Below are 19,945 nucleotides of genomic sequence, written 5' to 3'. Positions count from 1 at the left end.
GCAAACGCAGCCCCGAACGTCGCCTTCCCTCCCGCCCCGCTGCCCTCCGCTCCGCTCCCGCCCCGTCCTTTATGCGGGCAGCCCGGGCTCTTGGGTTCCTTCGCTGATTTCTGAGCGTGACTCGGAGCTGCCCGCGCTTCGTGGCACGGCGCCGGCTGCCGCGCTGCGGGTCTCCCGGTGCTGATCGCTGCCCCCAAACGCTCCATTTTTACGTCTTGGCTCCTCTGTGAACGTGGAAAAATCCCTTCTGCGTTTAGTTGGTTCTCACTGGACGAAAGTTCTGTGTTGGTTGGGAGAGAAACCGCAGCTCAGTGGAATGCAGCGGGGAATGGAGCCAGGCTGGAGCGGCGGAGCGCTGCTGTGTTTACAATAAAAAGCTGTATTTATAATATCGGGGGCTCTCTTAATCCCTCTGAGAGTATCTGCAGCCTCAGCCTGGCGCTGAAGCGGCCGGGTAATGGAAGATGGAGAGCAAACGGAGGAAGGGACGGTGCGGCTCAGGCTGGAAGGTCGTGCAGCTCCTGCTGTGTCCTCGTAGGGTTGCGTGCATCTCACCTTGTAGGTTATTCGTGCCGTTGCTGTGCCGTGTGGGGCTTCTAACAAACTGTCATGGATTCCCGACGCCGCAGAAGAGTGATTTTAAGCAGATGGGTCAGCAGAAGCGGGATGCCATTTCTGTCTGCTCTTTTAGAACTGTGACTTTTTTTTTTAAGGGAACAGCCATTGCTGGGTTTGCTGCTGGGGAAAAAAATCCCAACTCTGAGCTCCTCCCTGTGCTTCTAAAGTGGAAATAGGGTGTTTGTGGGGACGTGTCAGGGGACCTGAAGCAAAGAGCCCCGGTGCGTGGAGTTCTGCTCCATGAGTGGGACACTGCTGCTCTGTTGGCAGCTGCAACAGAAGCATTTCTTGGTGAGAAAAGAGGTGAAAATGGGCTTGGCTGCCCCATGCCATGCTGCTTTTAGCACATGAAAGGTTTGTTCTCACGGTTTGTAACCTGTTAACACACGGGCTTTCATGCAGTTCAGAACTTGATCTGGTTTTGGTTTTCTCGTCTTTTTTCTTCTCCTTTTTTCCCCCTCGCTGAGGATCTGTTGGAGACATTGGAGCTGTGTAAGCTGTCATAAACACTTTTTTTAGAATATTTTTACGCATACTTCTGCCTCGCTGGAAGGAAAGCAATGCTCTGCCTCACTTCAAGCCAAGCTGCCCTTTGAACTGCATTTGGAACTTGGTTAAAAAGCTCAGGAACCACATTTCATAAAAGCTGAGATGCTTTTATTTATGTGCTGGGCACGCAGAAAAAAGGCTCGTAATGTGTTTTTTGTTTCAGACTGGTGTATTAAACAAAGAAAGTATTGACAGCGGCTAATGAATCGTGGGATTGTTTCTGGGCACCGAGATAGATTTACCAAGGTATTTAGATGTCTAATGCATGGGATTTTCAGAGGAGCCCGACAAGTGCTCGCCAGCACAGACACACGAGGCTCCTTCCCCGTGAGCGGAGCTGGAGATGGGCCCAGCAGAAATGTGCTGGCAAGCTGCTGGCTCTCCTGGCGCACGCAGAGCCCCGCTTTGGAGGCGCTGGCAGCAGGCAGGCTCGTGCGTGTCCTGCGCTCTCGGCACCGCCTGCCCCTTCCCAGCTTCTCCTTCCCTCCAAATATCTATTTAAGGGCTGTGGAAGCCTTGCGTTCCCTCCCTCTCTCCCCAGACGCGCGCTGATCTCCTGCTCTTTGCAGAGGTTTCCCAGGTCGTGGTCCTGCACGGCTCGGCTGCCGGCTGGTGGCTCCTGGAGGACGGGCAGCGACGCTCCCTGCCGGCATGGACTGAGTGCAGGGAAGGCAGGTGAGGCGCGAGGCCGGCCTGGCTCCGGTTCCGTAATTATCCGCATGCCAGGTGCCCTGCTGGGGCGTGGAGAGCGGGGCAGTGTGGAGGCAGGTCTCTGCTTTCCCACCGGGGTCTGTCGGCGCTGAGAGGTGCCGCAGCAGCTCAGCTCCCTGCCTTGTGCAAGAGCAGGCGCCGGGCTGCGCGGAGCCAGAGGCTGTGGGACCTGCTCCTGGGAGACTCGGAGCTCCGGAGCCTCTTCCCACCCCGCCGTGCAGCTCTGCTCTTAAAAGCTACTGAACGAGTTTGCCAGGGCTGAGCGTTTTTGTCCTCCCGGCCTCAGTGGCTGCACGGGCCGTTTGGAAGCACCTGGCCTTTGTGCTGGGATCTGAGCCCGGATGCCGGGCAGCCGCTGCGTTCAGGCTCTGTCCCCTGCAGGCTGGTGGCTCCTCTCCATCAGACCCAGCAGGCAGAGTTCAGAGGGGCGAGGGGCAGGCGTCCCAGCGCGGCCATAAATCTCTCTTAATGCTCTGGGTTATGAAGTAATATTTTCCTGGCTGGGACTGCTTGGATTCAGGAAATGTGCTTTCTGCTGTGAGCGTTCTGTGGCTACTGTGCTGGGGTGTGCTGCCTTGCCTGCAAGCACCCCGCGTCCCGAGGGCCTCCTGGGGAGCTGTGCAGCCTTGTGTTGCACTGAAAGCCGTGGAGAAGCTCTCCAGTGACCTGGATCGGGCTCAGTCCTGTTCTGCACCAGCTGGAGCCTCCCTGCGAGCGTCCGGCCTCCCTGAGGGTTCTCTGCTCATTCATGGAGGAGGCAGCCCAGCTGGGACGTCTGCCCAGACTCAGGCAGCCAGCACAGGCTCTGGCTCCTGCACAGGTTTTGTGCTCTGCAGCCTCTTTGTGCCTTTCTTTGTCAGGGGAATGAGGGAGCTTTGCAGGGCGGTGCTGGGAGCAGCGGGGCTGCAGAGCTGGGGGTGCAGCCAGCTTCAGGGGGGGCTCGTGCCATCTCTTCAACCCTCTGCTAGCACAGATGTGGTAGGAAAGGGGGCTTGTAGCTGCATGTAGCTGGCCCGGGAGGGTTGTTTCAAGTTGCTGCAGATCACGGATGTTAATGCCTCTTGCTGAGCCCAGCGTGAGGTCGGAGCTGCTTTGGCTTTGGTTGGCGGAGCGTTCATCCTGCTGGGAAGGGTGCTGGGGTCACCCGGTGCTGGCAGAAGGCTGTGCTCCCGCCTCGGGGAGCTCCGAGCTCTGATGGCTTTCAGATGAGGTGCGGGTTTCTGGGCCAGAGAACTATTTCTCAGGCTGTTAACAGGACCTGCAGCCATCCAGCAGGCCTAGGGCACCACTGGGACGTCTGTTCCCAGCTGCCCCGCAGGCTGTGCCTTACAGGGCCGATCCTCAGCACCACGGCTCAGCCTGAGGGAGGTGGAAATGGCAGGGAGGGGTGGGAAAGGAGGACGTGCCGGCTGCTGGGAATGCCCAGCTCACATAGCCCTTAACCAGCGTGTTACAGCTGGGTTTGTTCTTTTGGGCGGCTTTCTGGGCCGGGCAGGCAGCCTGTTCTTCAGTTTCTCCGTGTTTGAATAGCTTAAAGGCGGTTAGCAGCTCTAAGCAGATTTGAAGGCTTCTGAAGATACTTTTATTTTTAACCTCTCTCGCTTCCATCTGTGAAGAAACTGTGCCTGCGTTGCCTACGCTTCATGCTGCTGCTTTTAAAGAAAAGTTCAAAAATTCACTTTGCTCAGAGCAAAGCTTTGAAGTGCTGCTCTGTGGGAATGGCAAAGCGTCTTGAAAGCCTTCAACTGAAGGCTGTGCTAACCTACATTTGTGGGCAGTTACCTTCAGAAAATGACTTTGTGGGGAATTGCATGGGGAGATGTGAAATTTAATCAATTTAGCAAGAAAAGGTTAAATCTGTTTGTTTTGCTCCTATTCAGGGCCTCCAGCTGGTGGTTGCAGGGTCACCCTTTTCCGTATGCAAAAGTTCCTGCATAAAGGCTGTTTTGTCCCACTTGTTGTCTTCTTGTTTGCATGAGTGCTATGAAGAGAGCAGGCTGAAGAAACAGAAGTGATCCTCTTTAAGATGCAGAGCCAGTGCCTGACTGTGGCAGAGAGGAGGTGTTCGCTCTGCAGAGCATTCCTGCGAGCAGCCGCTGGCTCCTCTCTTGCTTTTCTGAGTGTAAATTGCTCTTAGCATGTCCTGGCAGAGAGCACTTGGATCCAGGGCTTGCAGTCAGCCTCGTTAGGAGAGAAGCGAGCCCTGCCTCGCTTGGATGATCCCCTGCTTTGAATGCTGGCTCCTGGGAGGGCGCGGGGTGCCTGGCGGTGCGGTGACGAGCCTTCTTCTCTTTCATTGCAGGCTCTGGGTCTGGAGGAGCAGCATGCCACGCGGCTCCTGGCTGGAAACGCTCCGTGCTTTTGCCCTGCGGACTCCAGGAAACCTTCTCTTTTGGTGAACTGAACCCTGCCCTCCTTTTTTCTTTGCTGCATGCCCACTCACGAGTGCTGGATTATGTTTGTCTCCTTCTCCCTTTGCTCCATAATTTGGCTGAACCGCGGTTTCAAGCTGAGGAAAAGGGGCTGCACCTAAGCAAGCCGGGGCACTGGGACCAGGCTCCTGAGGTGCTGGGTTGTGCAGAGACGTTCAGACTGCTGATGGGGGAGAGCTGCCCCTGAGGTCTCTCCTCTCCCCCCAAAGGACACTGCCTCACTGCTGGGAGCCGTCTCCTCATGGCAGAGAGAATGGGCAGCACCGACGGGTTCCAGTACCGTGCGCTCTATCCTTACCGCAAGGAGCGCGAGGAGGACATTGACCTGGTGCCTGGGGACATCCTGGTGGTGAGCAAGGGAGCCCTGCAAGCCTTGGGCTTCAAAGATGGCGACGAGCAGAACCCCAACCAGATCGGGTGGATCCTGGGTGTCAATGAGAGGACCAAGCAGAAGGGTGACTTCCCCGGCACGTACGTGGAGTACGTGGGGCCCGTGAAGATCTCCGTCCCTTCGCACCGGCCCCGCGTGCAGAGACCCCTGCCTGCAACACCAGGAGCCAGTGGCTGCCGACTGCAGGAGGCTCTTGAGCAAGGTAAGCGTCTCTGCAGGCCCCTTCTGCTGCTCAGCAGATCCCTGCCAGTGTTGAGTTGTGCAGGATTTGTGGGCTCACGCTCGGTTCTGGCCAAAAGCAAAGTGCTGTGTTCTTTGGGTTATTGATCTGTGTTCGTACTTTGCAGTGCTTCTTGGGACGAGCCTTGTCCCTCTCTAACCTCTCAGAGGTCTTTCCCTGGCCCGTGACCGGCTGGATCCCTGTGGTCCCTCTCCCTGCTTTGCTGAGGGTTTTGCCCAGCTCCCTCCTTCACAGAGCAAGTCCTGACCCCTCCTGTCTGCCTCCCGAGCACCTGGCACGTTGTTCCTTGCCAAGAGCTGCTCAGCTCCACTGAGATGCAGTTACTTGTCTCCGGGCAAGAGGAGAAAAATCTGGATCTAAAAGAGTACTTCCAAGAACTGCAGCTAATTTTCATCTTCTTGGCATCCGTCCCTATCTGTGCGTGGCAGAGCCAGGGCTGAGCAGGGCATGAGCACCACACACCTGGGGCAGGAACTGGGTTTGGCATGGCTTCAGCGGAGGAGCTGCCGGCCTCAGTGCTGCCCGCAGAGCTGGGAGCTACGGCCGTCCTGTCGGATGCTGTATGAAACCTCTCAGAGGCCCTAAGGAGCGGAAAGGAGCCCCTGTGTGACAGCGGGATGGTGGGGCTGGGTGTGCTGTTCCCAAACCAGCATCACGGCCCTGGGGATCCCACGGTCTCTGCAGGGTGCAAACGTGGCTGGGCCAGGCGCTGGGGCTGGCAGCAGGATCACCGACTTGCGTCACCCCCCTTCCAGGGATTGGCTCCTGGTGGGAGCCTGGGGCACGCTCTGCAGTGCATGTGTTGGCCTTGCCTGCACCCAGCCCTGCACGCCCTCGAGGGCTGTACTTGTGCCTTTGTGGGCTCTCTCATGCTCCTGGAGCTTGGCTTGGCAGAGCTGTGTGTGGGTGGTCAAAGCCTCTGCCCTGTGCAAGGTTGGGGGTGGAGAGCTGTGTGATGTGGAAAAGGATATGTGCTGACGTTCCTGACCCGTGGAAAAGAAACCAAAAGCCAGCCGCTCTGCTTCCTGCCCTAGGATGGGCAGCGTGAAGACAGGGAACGCAGTGTGCCAGGTGCCAGCTGTGTCCCTGCCCCTTTTGGTGCACCCACAGCCGCCCCAGCCGCGGGCACACAAGCTGTGGGACAGCAGTTCAAATGCCTGAGGCCGTTTTGCACGCAGCGCGTTGTGTTGCTGGGGGAAGGCGCATTTTTGCAACAGAGGAATTGTATTCGAGCCAAGGCTGTGTTATTTCTTTGTGGCTTGCCTGTGCTCGGATGAGGCCTGCTCGGGAGGTGCAGAGATGTCTCTTGGCTCATAGCTGCCTGTGTTTCTGCCCTGCTTCCTGGGTCTGCCCTGACTTGGCAGTCCCTTATCCCCCTATCAGAGCGTGGCCGTACCGCAGCCTGGGAGGAAGGGGCCCCGGCAGAGACAGCCCTGCAGGGCAGCAAGCCCCGGTGCTTTCCGAGGCTGAATTTATGAGCTTCTGGTGTTTGCCTTCTGCAGAGAGCGTGAGCGGAAAATGCGGCTTGGAAATGTTTCCGCAGCTGCCCGGCTGTGCTGTGAGTGCCCTTGTTCGCTTTGGCCCAGCCCAGAGGCCTGGCGGGCTGGGGAGCTGCTGCTGGCTGCAGCGATGGCTGCTGGATCCCAGCGCAGGCTGCTGCCTGCTGAAACAGCACATTCCCAACTGGACCACGTGGGGAGCGCAGCGTTTACCCTCCCTTCAGCCCTTCCCAAGGGTCAGGCCTGGAGCTGCCAGCCCCGTGCTCCTCGTCCAGCTGCCGTGAGGACCTGGCCTCGCCCCGGGGAATGCCGTGCTGAGCCCCATCTTGTGCCCAGCCAAGGGCATGGGCAGCTCTCGGAGCAGCCTTGTTCTGCCTTGGCATCGTCCAGCAGCAGCCTAGGCCCTCACTGAGCTGCTCCCTCCTCCGTGGTCGTTGTCTTGAAGCACAGCCCCTGAACCGTTTTGTCCCTTGCTGTGGCAGTGGGGGCAGGAGGTTCACGGGTACGAACTTGCAGCTTGCGGTGGGACCACACTGGGTGCACGGGCAAGCTCAGGTCAGATCCATGACAACAGAGCTGTGTTTTGCAATGCAGTGCTGCCTTTTGGTTCTGCTTCCGTGAAGCAGAGTGTGCTGGGTGCCCTCATGGACCACTGATGTCCCTGTGCTGGGGACTGCCTGGCCTGGAGGAGCCTCTTGCCTGGCTGGCACTCAGCAGGGAGCAGGGATGAGCCTGACTCTGCTCATCCTCCTGTTGGCAGCTGGGCGTGCACCCTCCTGCCCTGGTATGCGTCACACTCAGCATGGGGAAGCATGCCTGGGGCCCTGCTGTGCCGGCCCTGAAGCCATCTCACTGGAGCACACAGGCTGTGCTTTGGCAGCACCGCTGCCCTGCCCTGTGCTCACACTGCAGCTCCCAGCTCCATCTTCAGCTTCCCAAAAGGCACCTCGAGGCAGCTGCCCCCCTATCACAGCGTGTCGCAGCCCTTCCCACGCTGCTGCGACCCTGTTACAGACCCAGAGATGGCACCCAAGTGCTGTTTGATGCTAGGCTGTGCCTTGGGGAGGGTCTGGGAGCACACAGGGCAGTGAGGGCTCCTGGGACACGTGGTGTGGAGCAGCCGGCTGTGCTGCCCTGACCGGTCGGTGCGGGCTGCATGGAGCACAGGGGCTGCCTGCAGCAATCCTGCCACGGGGTGCCTGGTGCTGTGCCACCGGCTGTCCCTGCAGCAGCTTGCACCGAGGTTATGGGCTAGCGGGGAGGGGGAGGCAGAGGGCTGGTTTCCATGTTAAACGAGCAATCAAGGGCAGGAATTTGCTGACGCTGCACTCTGCCTGAATCGCTGGATTAATCACAGCTCACCGCTGCGAGCTCCCCAGCCACGCTCCTCTCCAGCAGCCCTGTGCTGCGTCCGTCCCGGGCAGGGGCTGAACTGAGCCTGAATTCCAGAGCCCAGGTAACCCCTGCAGTGCCTGCCCACACGAGCTGGGCATTCAGGGAGGTGAGCTCTGCTCTGCGGTGTCATCAGGAAGCAGTACGGATCCCTCTGTGTGTGCCTTTCATTGTGCCTTTCATTGTGCCTTCTGGGACTCTGAGCGAGGCTGGGCTCCGCAGATTCTGGGCTGGTTTAGGGAGCAGCTCGTGGGCTCCCCGCATCTCTGCGTAGCATTTGTGTGGCTGTGGCCTGCTAGCAGGGGTCAGGGCCAGGCTTTTTCTGCCTGCGGATGCTGCTGTTAGGAGCAATTTATTGTTTGTGCTCTGGCCCCAGCTCTGCTGTGGACTGTCTGCTGAGTGGGGTCTGACCTCTTCCTTTCTCCCCAGGGTCTCCTCTCCCCGACCTGCAGGAGCAGTTCAGCCCTCCAGAGGTTGCACCTCCGCTGCTGGTGAAGCTGGTGGAAGCCATTGAGAAGAAAGGTAACGGGGGACATTGAGTACCGAGGGGCTGACACCCTCTACAGCCCCAGTGCGAGTGGGATAAAGGCAGCTGTTTATAAAAGCTGTTGGTGTTGGACAGAAGACTGAGATATGTGATACACAGCTGCCTGTGGGAGGGGGGCCTCCCAGTCCTCTCTGGCTTCAGGTGCTGGTCCCCAGGCTTAACCCTGCTGAGTTGTCCAGCTCCAAACAGCACAGAGCTTGTGCTGCAGTGCTTGGAGTGCAGCAGGGTGCTGCAGGATGCTGGGCAGGCTCTGCAGGGTGCTCCCAAATCCCCGCTGTGGGGGCACTGAACCTTGGGTGTCCCAGGGATCGGGGGGGGCTGTGGCAGCATCTGCAGGAGTGCTGTGTGAGCTGCCTGCCTCGAGTCGTGCTGCAGCCATTGTCTCACCAGGCTGGCTCCAGAACGGTGCGTGTGCTGGGGCTTGCACAGCTTGCAGCTAACAGCAGCGTCCTCACTTCTGCAGGGTTAGACAGCGAGATGTTATACAGGACATCTGGCTCCGAACTGAGGCAAGCTCTAAGAACCGGTAAGAACCAGCTCTTCATGGTGAGGAGGCGAATCGGCTCAGATGGAGGAGATTAGTGGATGTGACAGCACCAGCAGTAATGCAATCCAGGCCGGGCTCGCCTGTCCCTGGCAGTTCCTGACTGCTGCACGCTGCCTGCGGGGCTGGGCCTGCCCGTCCTGACATGTCCCCCTCTCACATGCTGGGGTCGGGACGGGGAGGATTCCTGCAGCCACGCGTGGGCAGGGGTCAGGGCAAAGGGATGCGGCACCGGCTGAGAGACCCGCGGGCCTCCAAGTGAATCCCCAGCTGCTCTCCTGCCGTCTCTTCGGGGTGCCCTGCTCTCAGGGTGCTCTGACGACAGCCTTGTGGAGGTTTCTCTGGCTCTGTCGCACCACTAATAAGCAGGAGGGGATCATAGAGCTCAGCTTGGTGGCTGGAGCTGTGGCTCCGCTCTGCCTGCGGCTGATGGTCTGTGCCAGCAAGCCCCGGGAGCTGTCTGCCTCTCGGCTGAGCCTGGGCCACTTCCAGCAGCCTGCGAGCTTGTCCCCGTTCGCAGATGTTCTTCATGGGCCTGAGCTAAGCAGTGCTCTTGGCTCCGGCCGTGCTGCTTTCTGAAGAGGCTCTCTGTGCTGTCCCAGCAGCCTGTGCCTGGTGTTTCTGGGGCAGCACGCTTCAGGGGAGACATTTTTGCTGTTGGGTTTGGTGTGTGAACAATTGGCCGATCCCCTCTTCGTGCTTGTCTCTAACAATAGCAGGGAATAGAACTCAGACAAGTCATATGTGCCCTTGGCAGGGCTCAGCAAAAGGTGTGGGCACCCAAATCCGCTAACACCCCCTCCCAGGGGAGCCTGTGCCAGCTTACTTCAGGTTACTCAGAACCTCCAGGCAGGTTCAGTCTTCTGGTCTGCTTGACTGCCCAGGAGCTGCCAGCGCTCTCTCAAAGTTCCCACCTGCCACGTCCCACGATTGCTGGCAGCAGCCAGAGGTTTTATAGCTCTTTCTAGGTGCCCCCATCGCTCGCTGCACTCGTGCTGCAGTGGGACACAACGCTCTGGGGTGGATGCCAGATCTGCACCCATCTCCCATGGGAAATCTCTGCCTTGGCAGATTGGAGCCTGGGTGACCTGGAGCCCTTTGACGTGCACTCCCTGGGCGAAGCGCTGCGAGGTTACCTGCAGGACCTGCCCTCCCCTGTGGTGCCAGTGTCTGTGCATGGAGACATCCTTCGCATCCTGCAGGGTAAGGGCTGCCCCGGCCGCACTTGGGAATGGGTGCATGGGTGGAACGGATGTGTTTGGGGTAATAAAATAGGTTTTGTCCCTCTGGGGTTTGTCATGTGGCCTCTGCTGCCAACAGTGCTCCCACGCTGTGACAGCCAGAGCGTGGAAAGCAGTGCCGGCTGCCCAGCCATTCCATCGTGTCTTGCTTCTCTCCCCAGAGATCCCCCAGCCAGAGAATTGCCGGAAACAGCTGCTGCTGGCCTTGGAGTCGCCTGCAGTCCCACTCCAGAACACGCTCACCCTGCAGTTCCTGCTCCGGCATCTGGGGAAGGTATCGCAGCAGGCCGAGAGCAACAGCCTCCACCCTCAGGCCCTGGGAGAGATCTTTGGCCCCCTTCTCCTCCGGCTGCCCGGCGCCAGGTACGTGCAGCTCTCAGATCCCAGCCACGTACCCGTGCTGCCCGCTGTGCCTGCCAGGACAAGGAGTCCAGGCTGTAAAAGTACATCTACCCGCACCCCGGCCCCGCTGCACATGGGATTAAACTGCTGGCAGCATACAGAGGTGGGGCCCAAAGCCAGGGCAGAGCCCTTCTGTTATTCTGCACTGCAGCAGCTGGGCTGTGCCGGGATGAACAGCTGACCCTGCTGACCCATTGCGCAGGGGGCACAGAGGAGTGCCAGGCTCTCCCCTACAATTGCTGATTCGTTCCTCTCTTCCTACAGCCCGGAGCTGAGTCCTGACTTCTCTGTGCTTTTTCTGGAGATGCTTCTGCAGACGAAGGACTTGGAGCCAGAACAGTTGCCTCCAGGTACTGTCCCCAGTAGCTGACGTGCCCCCTCTTTGGGACCCGAGGCATTAGCATTTGTGCTGTGTGGGTGTGGAATCCCTGCCTCCCTGAGCAGATTGCTGAGGGCATTTCTGTAGCCCAGCTGTGCTTGGATGCCTGCTCAAGGCTCTAATCTCTTGCTCCTGGCAGTATGGTGGCCCAGCAGGGCTTCCCAGGACAGTTACCTCAGGGAGGGGGACTCTGAGCTCCAAGGGATTGCCTCTGGCGAGGGTGTGGAGCTGGGACTTGAGCCAGCCCCGCTTTAACCCTGCTTCGACTCTGCTTCTCTTACAGCGTTGCCTCCAAAGCCACCTAAGCCAAAGCCCAGTGCAGCCAGCCTGGCCAACGGGAACAGCGTGCCCTTGCAGGACGCCGAGTGGTACTGGGGTGACATTTCCCGGTAAGGGGGTGGCTGGCAGCTCCTGCTGTGGATGCCCAGGCTGTTGGGTTATCTAGGGGAGCTCTGGTTGCACCTCACAGGCTGTGACAATCCTCTGTCCCTCTCAGGGAGGAAGTGAATGAGAAGCTGCGGGACACGCCGGATGGAACCTTCCTGGTGCGTGATGCCTCCAGCAAGATCCAGGGGGAGTACACACTCACACTCAGGTAGGGAGCTGGAGCCCTCTGAGAGCCTCTGCTGCCCCGGGGTGGAGCTGTCAGCAAGTGTCCCTGTGGCTGATGGAACATCAGGCTGGCACAAGGGGCACATCGTGCTAGAGCAGAGCACTGGAGTGGTGAAAGGCATCTCTGCTCTCTCTTCCCTGCTACAGGAAAGGAGGCAATAACAAGCTGATCAAGATCTTTCACCGGGAAGGGAAGTATGGCTTCTCAGAGCCCCTGACTTTTGGCTCAGTGGTGGAGCTCATCACACATTACAGGCATGAGTCGCTTGCCCAGTACAACGCCAAGCTGGACACCAGGCTGCTCTACCCCATCTCCAAGTACCAGCAGGTGAGGCCTGTGCTGCAGGAGTAATGGCTGGTCAGAACAGCCAGAATCAGGGCATCTATTTGCTCATCCGTCCCTGGCCCTTCGGTAGATGGGCTCTGTAGTCCAGACCGTGTCCTGCAGCACCTCTTCGCTGTGCTGGGACATTGCTTTGTGGGGTAATGGGCACCCTGCAGGGTGGGTGGGCTTTCATGGGGCCGATTGCCTTACAGAGGGGCTGCTGTAGGGCGGGAGCGGGTCCTGAGTTGAGGCTTTGTGTATGGCAGGACCAAGTGGTAAAGGAGGACAGTGTGGAAGCTGTAGGGGAACAGCTGAAGGTCTATCACCAGCAGTACCAGGACAAGAGCTGGGAGTATGATCTGCTGTATGAGGAGTACACCCGCACTTCCCAGGTACGTGGCCCCAACGTCGCCGGTCACTGACAGCCGTACACTGCAGAAAGGAGAGCAGAAGTTGGGCACCCACTGCCCCAAATGTCCACTCTGGATTTGGGGGGACTCCCCAGAGAACTTCAAAGCGGGAATGTATTGACTGCACCAGGGACAGTGCTGGTTTGGGAAGGGGAGAAGAAGATGCTCCAGATGGGCAGAAACCTGCCCACATCCTCCCCCTCACTCAGCTCTCCCTTCTCCTCAACTCAGGAGCTGCAGATGAAGAGGACAGCAATTGAAGCCTTTAATGAAACGATCAAGATCTTTGAGGAGCAGTGTCAGACACAGGAGAAATGCAGCAAGGAGTACATCGAGCGCTTCCGACGAGAGGGCAACGAGAAGGAGGTGCAGCGGTAAGGACTGAGGGCAGCAGTGACCTGTCCTGCTTGGGGAAGGGCTCTTGGGGCTGGAAGGAACATCCGGGCTCAGGGCAGAGCCGAGGCACGCACAGCCCTTTTCTCCAGCATGCTGCAGGCTGGAGCTGGCAGGCTGCCTCCCTCGCCTCCCCCACCTTGGCTCACAGCCCACCCTTCCTTTCTCCCAGGATCCTCATGAACTCAGAGAAGCTCAAGTCTCGCATCACGGAGATCCACGACAGCAAGATGAAGCTGGAGCAGGACCTGAAGAAACAGGCCTCGGAAAACCGGGAGATCGACAAGCGCATGAACAGCCTGAAGCCAGACCTCATGCAGCTGCGCAAACTGCGGGACCAGTATTTGGTGTATGTAGTGCCTGCCCCCGCAGAGGGCTGGGAGAGGGGCCCGGCTCCCCTGCAGCCCATCCAGCTGGCTCCTTGAGGGCTTTGGGGTTTGTCAGACCGGCTCTTAGGGCTGCTTTGTGCAGGAGCGAGGAGCCCTGCAGCCCCGGGGCACGGCAGCTCCTCAAGGGGGGAGGCTGCTGCCCTCTGGTGATGGCTGCTGGGTGAGTGCTGTCTGCCTGGGCACGCTGCCTGCACTGAGCTCTGCTGCTTCTTCCCCAGGTGGCTGACGCAGAAGGGTGCCCGGCAGAAGAAAATCAACGAGTGGCTGGGTATCAAGAACGAGACGGAGGAGTGAGTGTCCCTGCTCGTGTGTTGGGGGCTGTAGGAGCACAGCTGGTGCAGCCAGTTCTGCCTGTTCGGGGGCTTTGGGCAAATCCCATCTCCCTGTCTGGGAGCTGAGGAGCCTTCCTTGCCAGGAGTGATGGCAGCTGGCTGGGGGAGGAAAGATGGGGGGGGGTCACACGTCCAAAGTGAAGGGTCCTGACCCTGCCTGTGCTCAATTGCAGTCAGTACTCCATGATGGATGACGAGGAGGAACTGCCCCACCACGAGGAGCGGACGTGGTACGTGGGGAAGATCAACCGCTTGCAGGCAGAGGAGATGCTGTGTGGCAAACGGGACGGCACCTTCCTGATCCGTGAGAGCAGCCAGAAGGGGTGCTATGCCTGCTCCGTGGTGTGAGTACCCCGCAGTGCTGTGTGTGAGGCTGCAGCCACGTGGGGAGCGGGACGGGGCTGGTGTTGGCTGTGCTCCCGTGCTGCTCTGCCCTTCTCTTGCCAGATGCTGGAGCTGGTGGAGGCATCAGCTGGCAGGCTGGGCTTCCCCAAAGTCTCCTGTCTGCTTTGGCTCCTCATGCCAGGGCCAGATGTGTCTTTGGGCAGCTCCGGTGGTGCCAGCTTGCGCTCTGCTCTTGCTGTCCTAGCAGGGATCCTTCGCGTGCCGCTAACCCATGTTCCCTTTTCTCCCTGCCAGGGTGGATGGTGACACCAAGCACTGCGTGATCTACAAGACAGCGACTGGCTATGGGTTTGCAGAGCCCTACAATCTCTACGCCTCCCTCAAGGACCTGGTCTTGCACTACAAGCACACGTCCCTGGTGCAGCACAATGACTCCCTGAATGTCACGCTGGCTCACCCGGTCCTTTCCCAGCCACCAGCCAGATGAACAGACCGTGCACAACACAACAGCTGCCTTCAGCTTCTCCCCAGAGCGCTGCTTTCTGGCTCTGGACTCTTGCACCCTGTATAGTTGAGTCTCTGTGCTCCTGCCCCTCCAGAGCATCTGAGATGTCTGTGACCGTTCCTGGTGTCCCTTTTGGTCAGTAGCTGAAACCCGTGTTGGCTGATGGGACAAAAAGGCTGGAATGTTGACTCGCAGCGGCCTCCAGCCCTTACGAGGTGGGATCTAGTTGTGATTGAATTGCTGTGGATGAACGCAGCCCCCTCCCCTTCCCCAACAAACAGGTCAGGTCCCCTTCTTGCTGGCAGGTTGCCCCGCTGTGCATCACCGTAGAGCTAGATCCCAATTCCTCTGCACTGTGGTGTCATTCCCTGCCCAGCTGAGCAGCGCTGGCACATTCTGAGCGAGGGGATCTGCCGGATCCTGGAGGAGGAGGAGGAGGAGGAGCCTCCCCTGAGCATGTGTCCTCCACTCTCACTTCCCTCTTCCCTGGGTGACTTTGCAGTCGGGGGTGGGAGCTGCTGTCTGGTACGAGGGGTGCTGCTCTTCCATGCAGAGACTCATTTCAAAAAGAAGGTGGTGTCCTCCATGGGGCAGCGGGTGTGCTGGCAGGAGGGCTTCTTGGCTGAGATCCCCCCTCCATCCTGTTCCCCATCTCGCTGTCTTGGTCCCTGGTGTCATAGCCACCTCTGTAGTGTTGCTGTCTGGGGAGGGAGGATGTGGTTTGTGACGAATCTCTCACCTTAGTTGTGCCAACTAAGCTGTGAAATCCGTGTTGGTACCCATGTTTTTCCCGGCAGAATCCGTGGGACGCACAGCTCTTTGTTTCTGGTTGTCTTTGGTGAATCTCTGCGAGTGTAACCCGTTGAAGCTAACTGTAGCTCTGTAAATATGGTTCTTTTTGTAATTGGCTGCTTACCTCATCCTGCTGAACTCCCACTACGACATGCAGGCGCGTGGGCAGCGGCTGGGCGGGCTGCTGCAGCTCGGGGCAGGAGGGGTGGGAGGCTGACGCACACTACGAGCCCTGCACAAAATGAAGGACCTCTGCTGCAGGAGGGTGGCATTTCTGCTGGGCCTGGGGCCTTGGCACATAGGGATGTATGTGCATGATACCCAACTGTGTATGCAAAGCACTTGTATTTGTGAGTACTGTATTGGGGGTGGTTGTAGAGCTGCCCATTGTGGCTGGCCGGCTTGGGGCATCTCTTTGGAAAAGGCTGAGTTCAGAGGGCTCCAGGGCAGCAGAGGCGGTGTGGGGTGAGCCCTGCAGGAGCTTTAACAGCTGGACCTGGGCTCTGAGTTGAGGCTGTGGTGGCTTTTGCTTTACTGCATCATCCTGTCTGCCCGGCTTGAAGAAAGCATCCATCGTCCTCTTGATTTGCCTGAGAGGCTCTTTCCCTTACAGAGGCCACATCCTGGACAGGCTGGTGGATGCTGTAGGCTTTGCTGCTTCCGCTTTGTGTCATGATGGGCTGAGCCGGGTCCTCAGTGCTGCAGTGCATTTGTGTGTGCTCTGCCCACGTCCCATCCTCCATGCTCTGTCTGCAGTGGGGCATGCAGCATTTCATGCTCCCAATTCCCATGATCAGCTCTGCTGCTCGCATTGATCCGGCCGCTCCCTGGATCCTTTTTGGATCTGGGATTGCTGGTACAAACGTTACGTTCCTGTTGCTTGTGGCAGCTCTCCTGCCCCCAGCTGTACAGACCCCGTTCCTTGCTCTGTGCGCCCTCCATGGGCCCCAGGCTGTGTGCTGGGGCTCCCCTGCTCTGCCAGTGTTTGGTGCTATCACTCGGGGGGATCACATGGCGATCAGTGATAATTAATAATTAACAATTAAGGGAACAATTCGGGCTGGGACACGAGAGCAGTAGGGCTGGCAGCCCCCGTGCTCAGAGCCCTCCCTGTGTAATAATTATGGGAGGTGATTTATTGAAGTTCACTCACGCTGCATCTGCAAGGAAAAAAACAATATAAAAATGTCCTAAGAGAGGAGGAATTTTAGGGAGAATACCATTGCAGGCCCAACCTGAAGCAGGAGGATGGCACTGCTGTCTTCTGGGCCCAGGCGGTGGCCGAGTCTCTCCCCCCCATAGGGAAACCCGTTGGTGAGATTCACACACTCAGTTATACTGAGGGCTTCCGTGGGAAACTTAGAAATCTCTGTAGAGTTATTCCATGAGTGAATGTGTCTGTGGCCAGCTCAGTTACTCATATTCTTGCTTCTGGTGTGTGCTCTGCAGCGCGTTTATCACCGGCGATCCAAACGGACCCGCAATCTGTTGCCTCAGTAAACAGCACAAAGTGCAGATTGGTTTGGTGATGGCCTCGCTGAGCACAGCCAGACTCCCTCTGGGGTTTGTTAGTTCAGTTGGAGGCTGTGGGTGCGTCCGTCAGTGTGAGAGTTCGAATTGGGCATCGCTCAGAATCAAAGCCCAGCTGCCCCCAGCCCCTCTGATAGCAAACCAAGCTGGAACACCAGGAGGTTGATTTTCTGCTAAGCTTCTTCACCCTTTACAAAAGACACAGAGCCCTCGGGGGGCTGTGACACCCCAGAGCTTTGTGCTGGGCGCCTGTGCTGTGGGGGTGGGCTGCAGGGACGGCTCCTCCAGCCCCTCACCCACATTGTGAGCGCCTGCTCTTCTTCAGCCGCTCCCAGCGCTTTGCTTGGCCCGGGCTTTGCTGCCCAGGGAAATCCCAGCTTCCTGTGACGGCGTTTTTCACCCTCCCAGCTGTATTTCTGATTCTCCCCACGCTGTCCCTCCCTGCTGCACAGCCGCAGCCTCTGTGTGAGCTCAGCAGCAGTCGCGGTGCCCCCCCTGCGTCGTCCAGCCCTGACACGCATCCCCGTGGCTGGGGGGACCCGTGGTCGGCCCCTTGGGGCTCTGCTTGCAGTACTGTGCGTGGTGAGGAGGACCGATGCCATTCCTCCAGCCATGCTTGACTTGGCTCTCAGAAACGCTCCTTTTCCCTTCTTTCCCCTTCAGGTGAAAAACCAAACCCTGAGCTTTCCGCAGCGCAGCTCCCCTGGAATAAGCTAGTTGTGATTTGTCTATGATGCTTTCGCTCGTGCTGTCTGGGTAGTGACGTTTTTCGAGGCCCTGGGCTGTGCTTTGCTGCTTGTGACCCGCATGTCCCCCACCGCCCCACGTGCCCACGTCCCACGGGCACAACGCGGCCGTTCCGCTCCCGGGGCGCAGCGCAGCCCTGCGGGGGGAGAGCCCAGGGTTGTGCCCGGCTCTGCTCGCTTCGGCTCGGGTCACGTTGCTCTGCTCAGGACGCTCTGAGCCCCCCAATATCACCCCCGATGGTGCTCACATCGCAGGAGGGTGACAGGGGTGGCAGAGGTGCCCCGACCGCTTTGTGCTCAGAGAGGACGTGGCGGCTGTGTGAGCGCTACCGAGATGTTAGTCCTTAGGTATATGCAATAATCCATACTCTAACTCGCCACTTCAGCTGTTTGTTACCAGCAGTAGTTCTCTATGCTCTTTCTGTTGATGTTTACTAATGTAAACCCAGTATTTGTTACTGTAAGAGAATTTTTGTACGGTACTTCAGAAAAAAAAAAGAAAAAGAAAATGGAAAAAAAAACCCACAAATAAAACAGACTTAATGAGATGATCGCAGGGCTTTCTTTGGGGTGGCAGCGAGTCCCCAGGGGAACTGAGATGGGAGTGGACTGAAGTGGAGCTGAGCCCAAAGGGGCAAGAAACATCCGGACCCCCCTGGCTGCAACCCGTGGGGAAGTACCGACCTCCACCGCCAGTCCCAGAAGGAGCTGGGGGGGTCAGGTACCGGCTGCAGGGCTGGGGGCTCAGAGCGGGGCTGGGGCTGCCAGGAGCTATTGGTGCTGCTCAGGGCTGTGTTTCTGCCCACGACCTTTTGCAACTGGTCCACGCATGAGGGAGCAGTGACAGCCAGTGGGGCTGGGCTGGCTGGCCTTGCCCCAAAACCCAAACGGCAGAGCTGCGCCCCGAAGCCACCGCTGCCCCATGGCACTGCTGTGGGGCATCAAGGATGGCTTGGCGGCATCCACAGCCCCACGTGAGTCAGCGGCGTCGGTGTCACATGAGGAGCTCGGTTGCGCCAGGCAGGAAGGGCGTGCGGAGGCGGGTGCAGCCGGGCTTTAAAAACCCCAGCTGGGACAGGCTCGCCTCTGCGCTGGCTCTCGGCCACCCTGCCGTCCCCATGGCCCCCGCCGTGCCGCTGGTCCTGCTGGCCGTGGGGGCTGGGGGCTGGGGCTGGCCCTGCCCGGCTGTGACTACCCGACCCACCTCTGGTGCAGCTCACGGGAGATCGCCGTTGCTTGCCAGGTCAGAGCCGCGGGGCCGGTGTTGGTGCCATCTGGGGACACAGCTGCTGCTGGTGCTGTATGAGGCTGGGGCGGAGGTGCGGGGCTGCAGCTGCACACGGTGCTCACACCTGGTGCTGGTACCCGGTGTGCTGGCTCTGAGCAGGGATGCTTGGGGTCCCGCATCCAGTGGCGCTCCCTGCCGCACATGGGGAAGAGTTGTGCTGCAGTCAGACCCTATCCCATCCCTGGGATCTGTCGTCACTTCTTTTTCAGCACGAAACAGTTTTGCAGCTCATTCTGTCATGAATCGCTCTGGATGCTGGCACCGCTAATGGCGGGTCCGGCAGCACTGGATGGGCTGCAGCCCACCCAGAGGTGGGTGCTGTGCCCCTGCTCAGGGGGGTCCAGACCCCACTGGCTGTGGTTTTCCCCAGAATACATGGCGGAAGTTCCTGAGGAAAGCCCCAGCACCACATGCACAATCCTGCAGCTGCAGCAAACCCTCTGCGGTTCTCACTTCCCTCCTAGCGCACGCAAGGCTCCGTCCTGCCCCATCCCAGCAACTTTCCCCCATGCTATGCAACCGCAGGTGGCTGCAGCCTTACCGTGGCACAGCCCCCGTACCCCAAACCCTTTCACTCACAGGCAGAGAGCCACTGTGCCAATCTCTCGCACCCAACAGCTGCTCCCGTGCAGCTGAGTCTATACTATGAGAGCCTGTGCCCGGCGTGTCGGGGCTTCCTGGTGCAGCAGCTCTTCACCACCTGGCTGCTGCTGCCCACCGATGTCCTGAACATCACCCTGGTGCCGTATGGCAACGCTCAGGTAGGAGCAGCTGCAGCCCTCTGCTGAGTGCGCACTGCCAGCTGCGCTCACACCGCTTCATCCTGCAGGAGAAGAAGGTCTCTGGGAAGTGGCAGTTCCAGTGTCAGCACGGCTCAGAGGAGTGTTTGGGCAACATGCTGCAAGTGAGCCAGGCTGTCCCTGTCCCCGTCCCCATCCTCATGGGACGGTTTGGGGGATGCTCACCACATCCCCCCATCCCCGCAGGCCTGCCTGATGCACGAGGCCGAGAACTTCACCACCTATTTTCCTGTCATCTTCTGCATGGAGTCGGGCTCCTCTGCCACCAAGAACCTGAAGGCTGTATGACACTGTCCCCCGCTCACCACCCCACGGCTGCCCTCCGTGATCTTTAAGGTCCCTCCCAGCCTAAAGCCCTCTATGATGCTGTGATCCCAGTGCCTGCAGGTGTACGCCCCGCAGCTGGATGCAGGCCGCATCACCGCCTGCGTGCAGGGGGGATTGGGGGACCGCCCTGATGCACCGCAACGCCCAGCTGACGGACGCTCTCGACCCGCCGCACCAATACGTCCCATGGGTCGTCATCAACGGG

General features: G+C 59.0%; 2 protein-coding genes across 2 annotated transcripts in view; both read left to right on the top strand.

The window, feature by feature from the left end:
* The first annotated feature begins 1,715 nt into the window (after positions 1 to 1,715).
* PIK3R2 (phosphoinositide-3-kinase regulatory subunit 2) lies at positions 1,716 to 16,713 on the top strand. Its single transcript, XM_010725057.3, has 16 exons — positions 1,716 to 1,842; positions 4,181 to 4,903; positions 8,263 to 8,355; positions 8,844 to 8,906; positions 9,996 to 10,127; positions 10,327 to 10,528; positions 10,832 to 10,917; positions 11,230 to 11,335; positions 11,443 to 11,541; positions 11,706 to 11,886; positions 12,150 to 12,275; positions 12,525 to 12,667; positions 12,859 to 13,035; positions 13,294 to 13,365; positions 13,581 to 13,751; positions 14,047 to 16,713. Exons 2-16 carry the CDS (start codon positions 4,552 to 4,554, stop codon positions 14,237 to 14,239), a joined length of 2,196 nt encoding a protein of 731 aa, XP_010723359.1. The 5' UTR covers positions 1,716 to 1,842; positions 4,181 to 4,551; the 3' UTR covers positions 14,240 to 16,713.
* An 849-nt stretch (positions 16,714 to 17,562) lies between these two features.
* IFI30 (IFI30 lysosomal thiol reductase) overlaps positions 17,563 to 19,945 on the top strand; it is a 3,326-nt gene continuing 943 nt past the window's right edge. The window contains 9 exon segments of the mRNA XM_010725107.2: positions 17,563 to 17,644; positions 17,951 to 18,250; positions 18,253 to 18,485; positions 18,488 to 18,568; positions 19,195 to 19,374; positions 19,443 to 19,517; positions 19,600 to 19,695; positions 19,792 to 19,857; positions 19,859 to 19,945. Of these exon segments, the coding sequence (XP_010723409.2) occupies positions 17,563 to 17,644; positions 17,951 to 18,250; positions 18,253 to 18,485; positions 18,488 to 18,568; positions 19,195 to 19,374; positions 19,443 to 19,517; positions 19,600 to 19,695; positions 19,792 to 19,857; positions 19,859 to 19,945 (1,200 nt within the window).

This window comes from Meleagris gallopavo, chromosome 30 (assembly GCF_000146605.3).
Source record: "Meleagris gallopavo isolate NT-WF06-2002-E0010 breed Aviagen turkey brand Nicholas breeding stock chromosome 30, Turkey_5.1, whole genome shotgun sequence".
Lineage (NCBI taxonomy): Eukaryota > Metazoa > Chordata > Aves > Galliformes > Phasianidae > Meleagris > Meleagris gallopavo.
The sequence above is the reverse complement of the archived record's forward strand: the minus strand, read 5'-3'. Positions and strand labels throughout refer to the sequence as shown.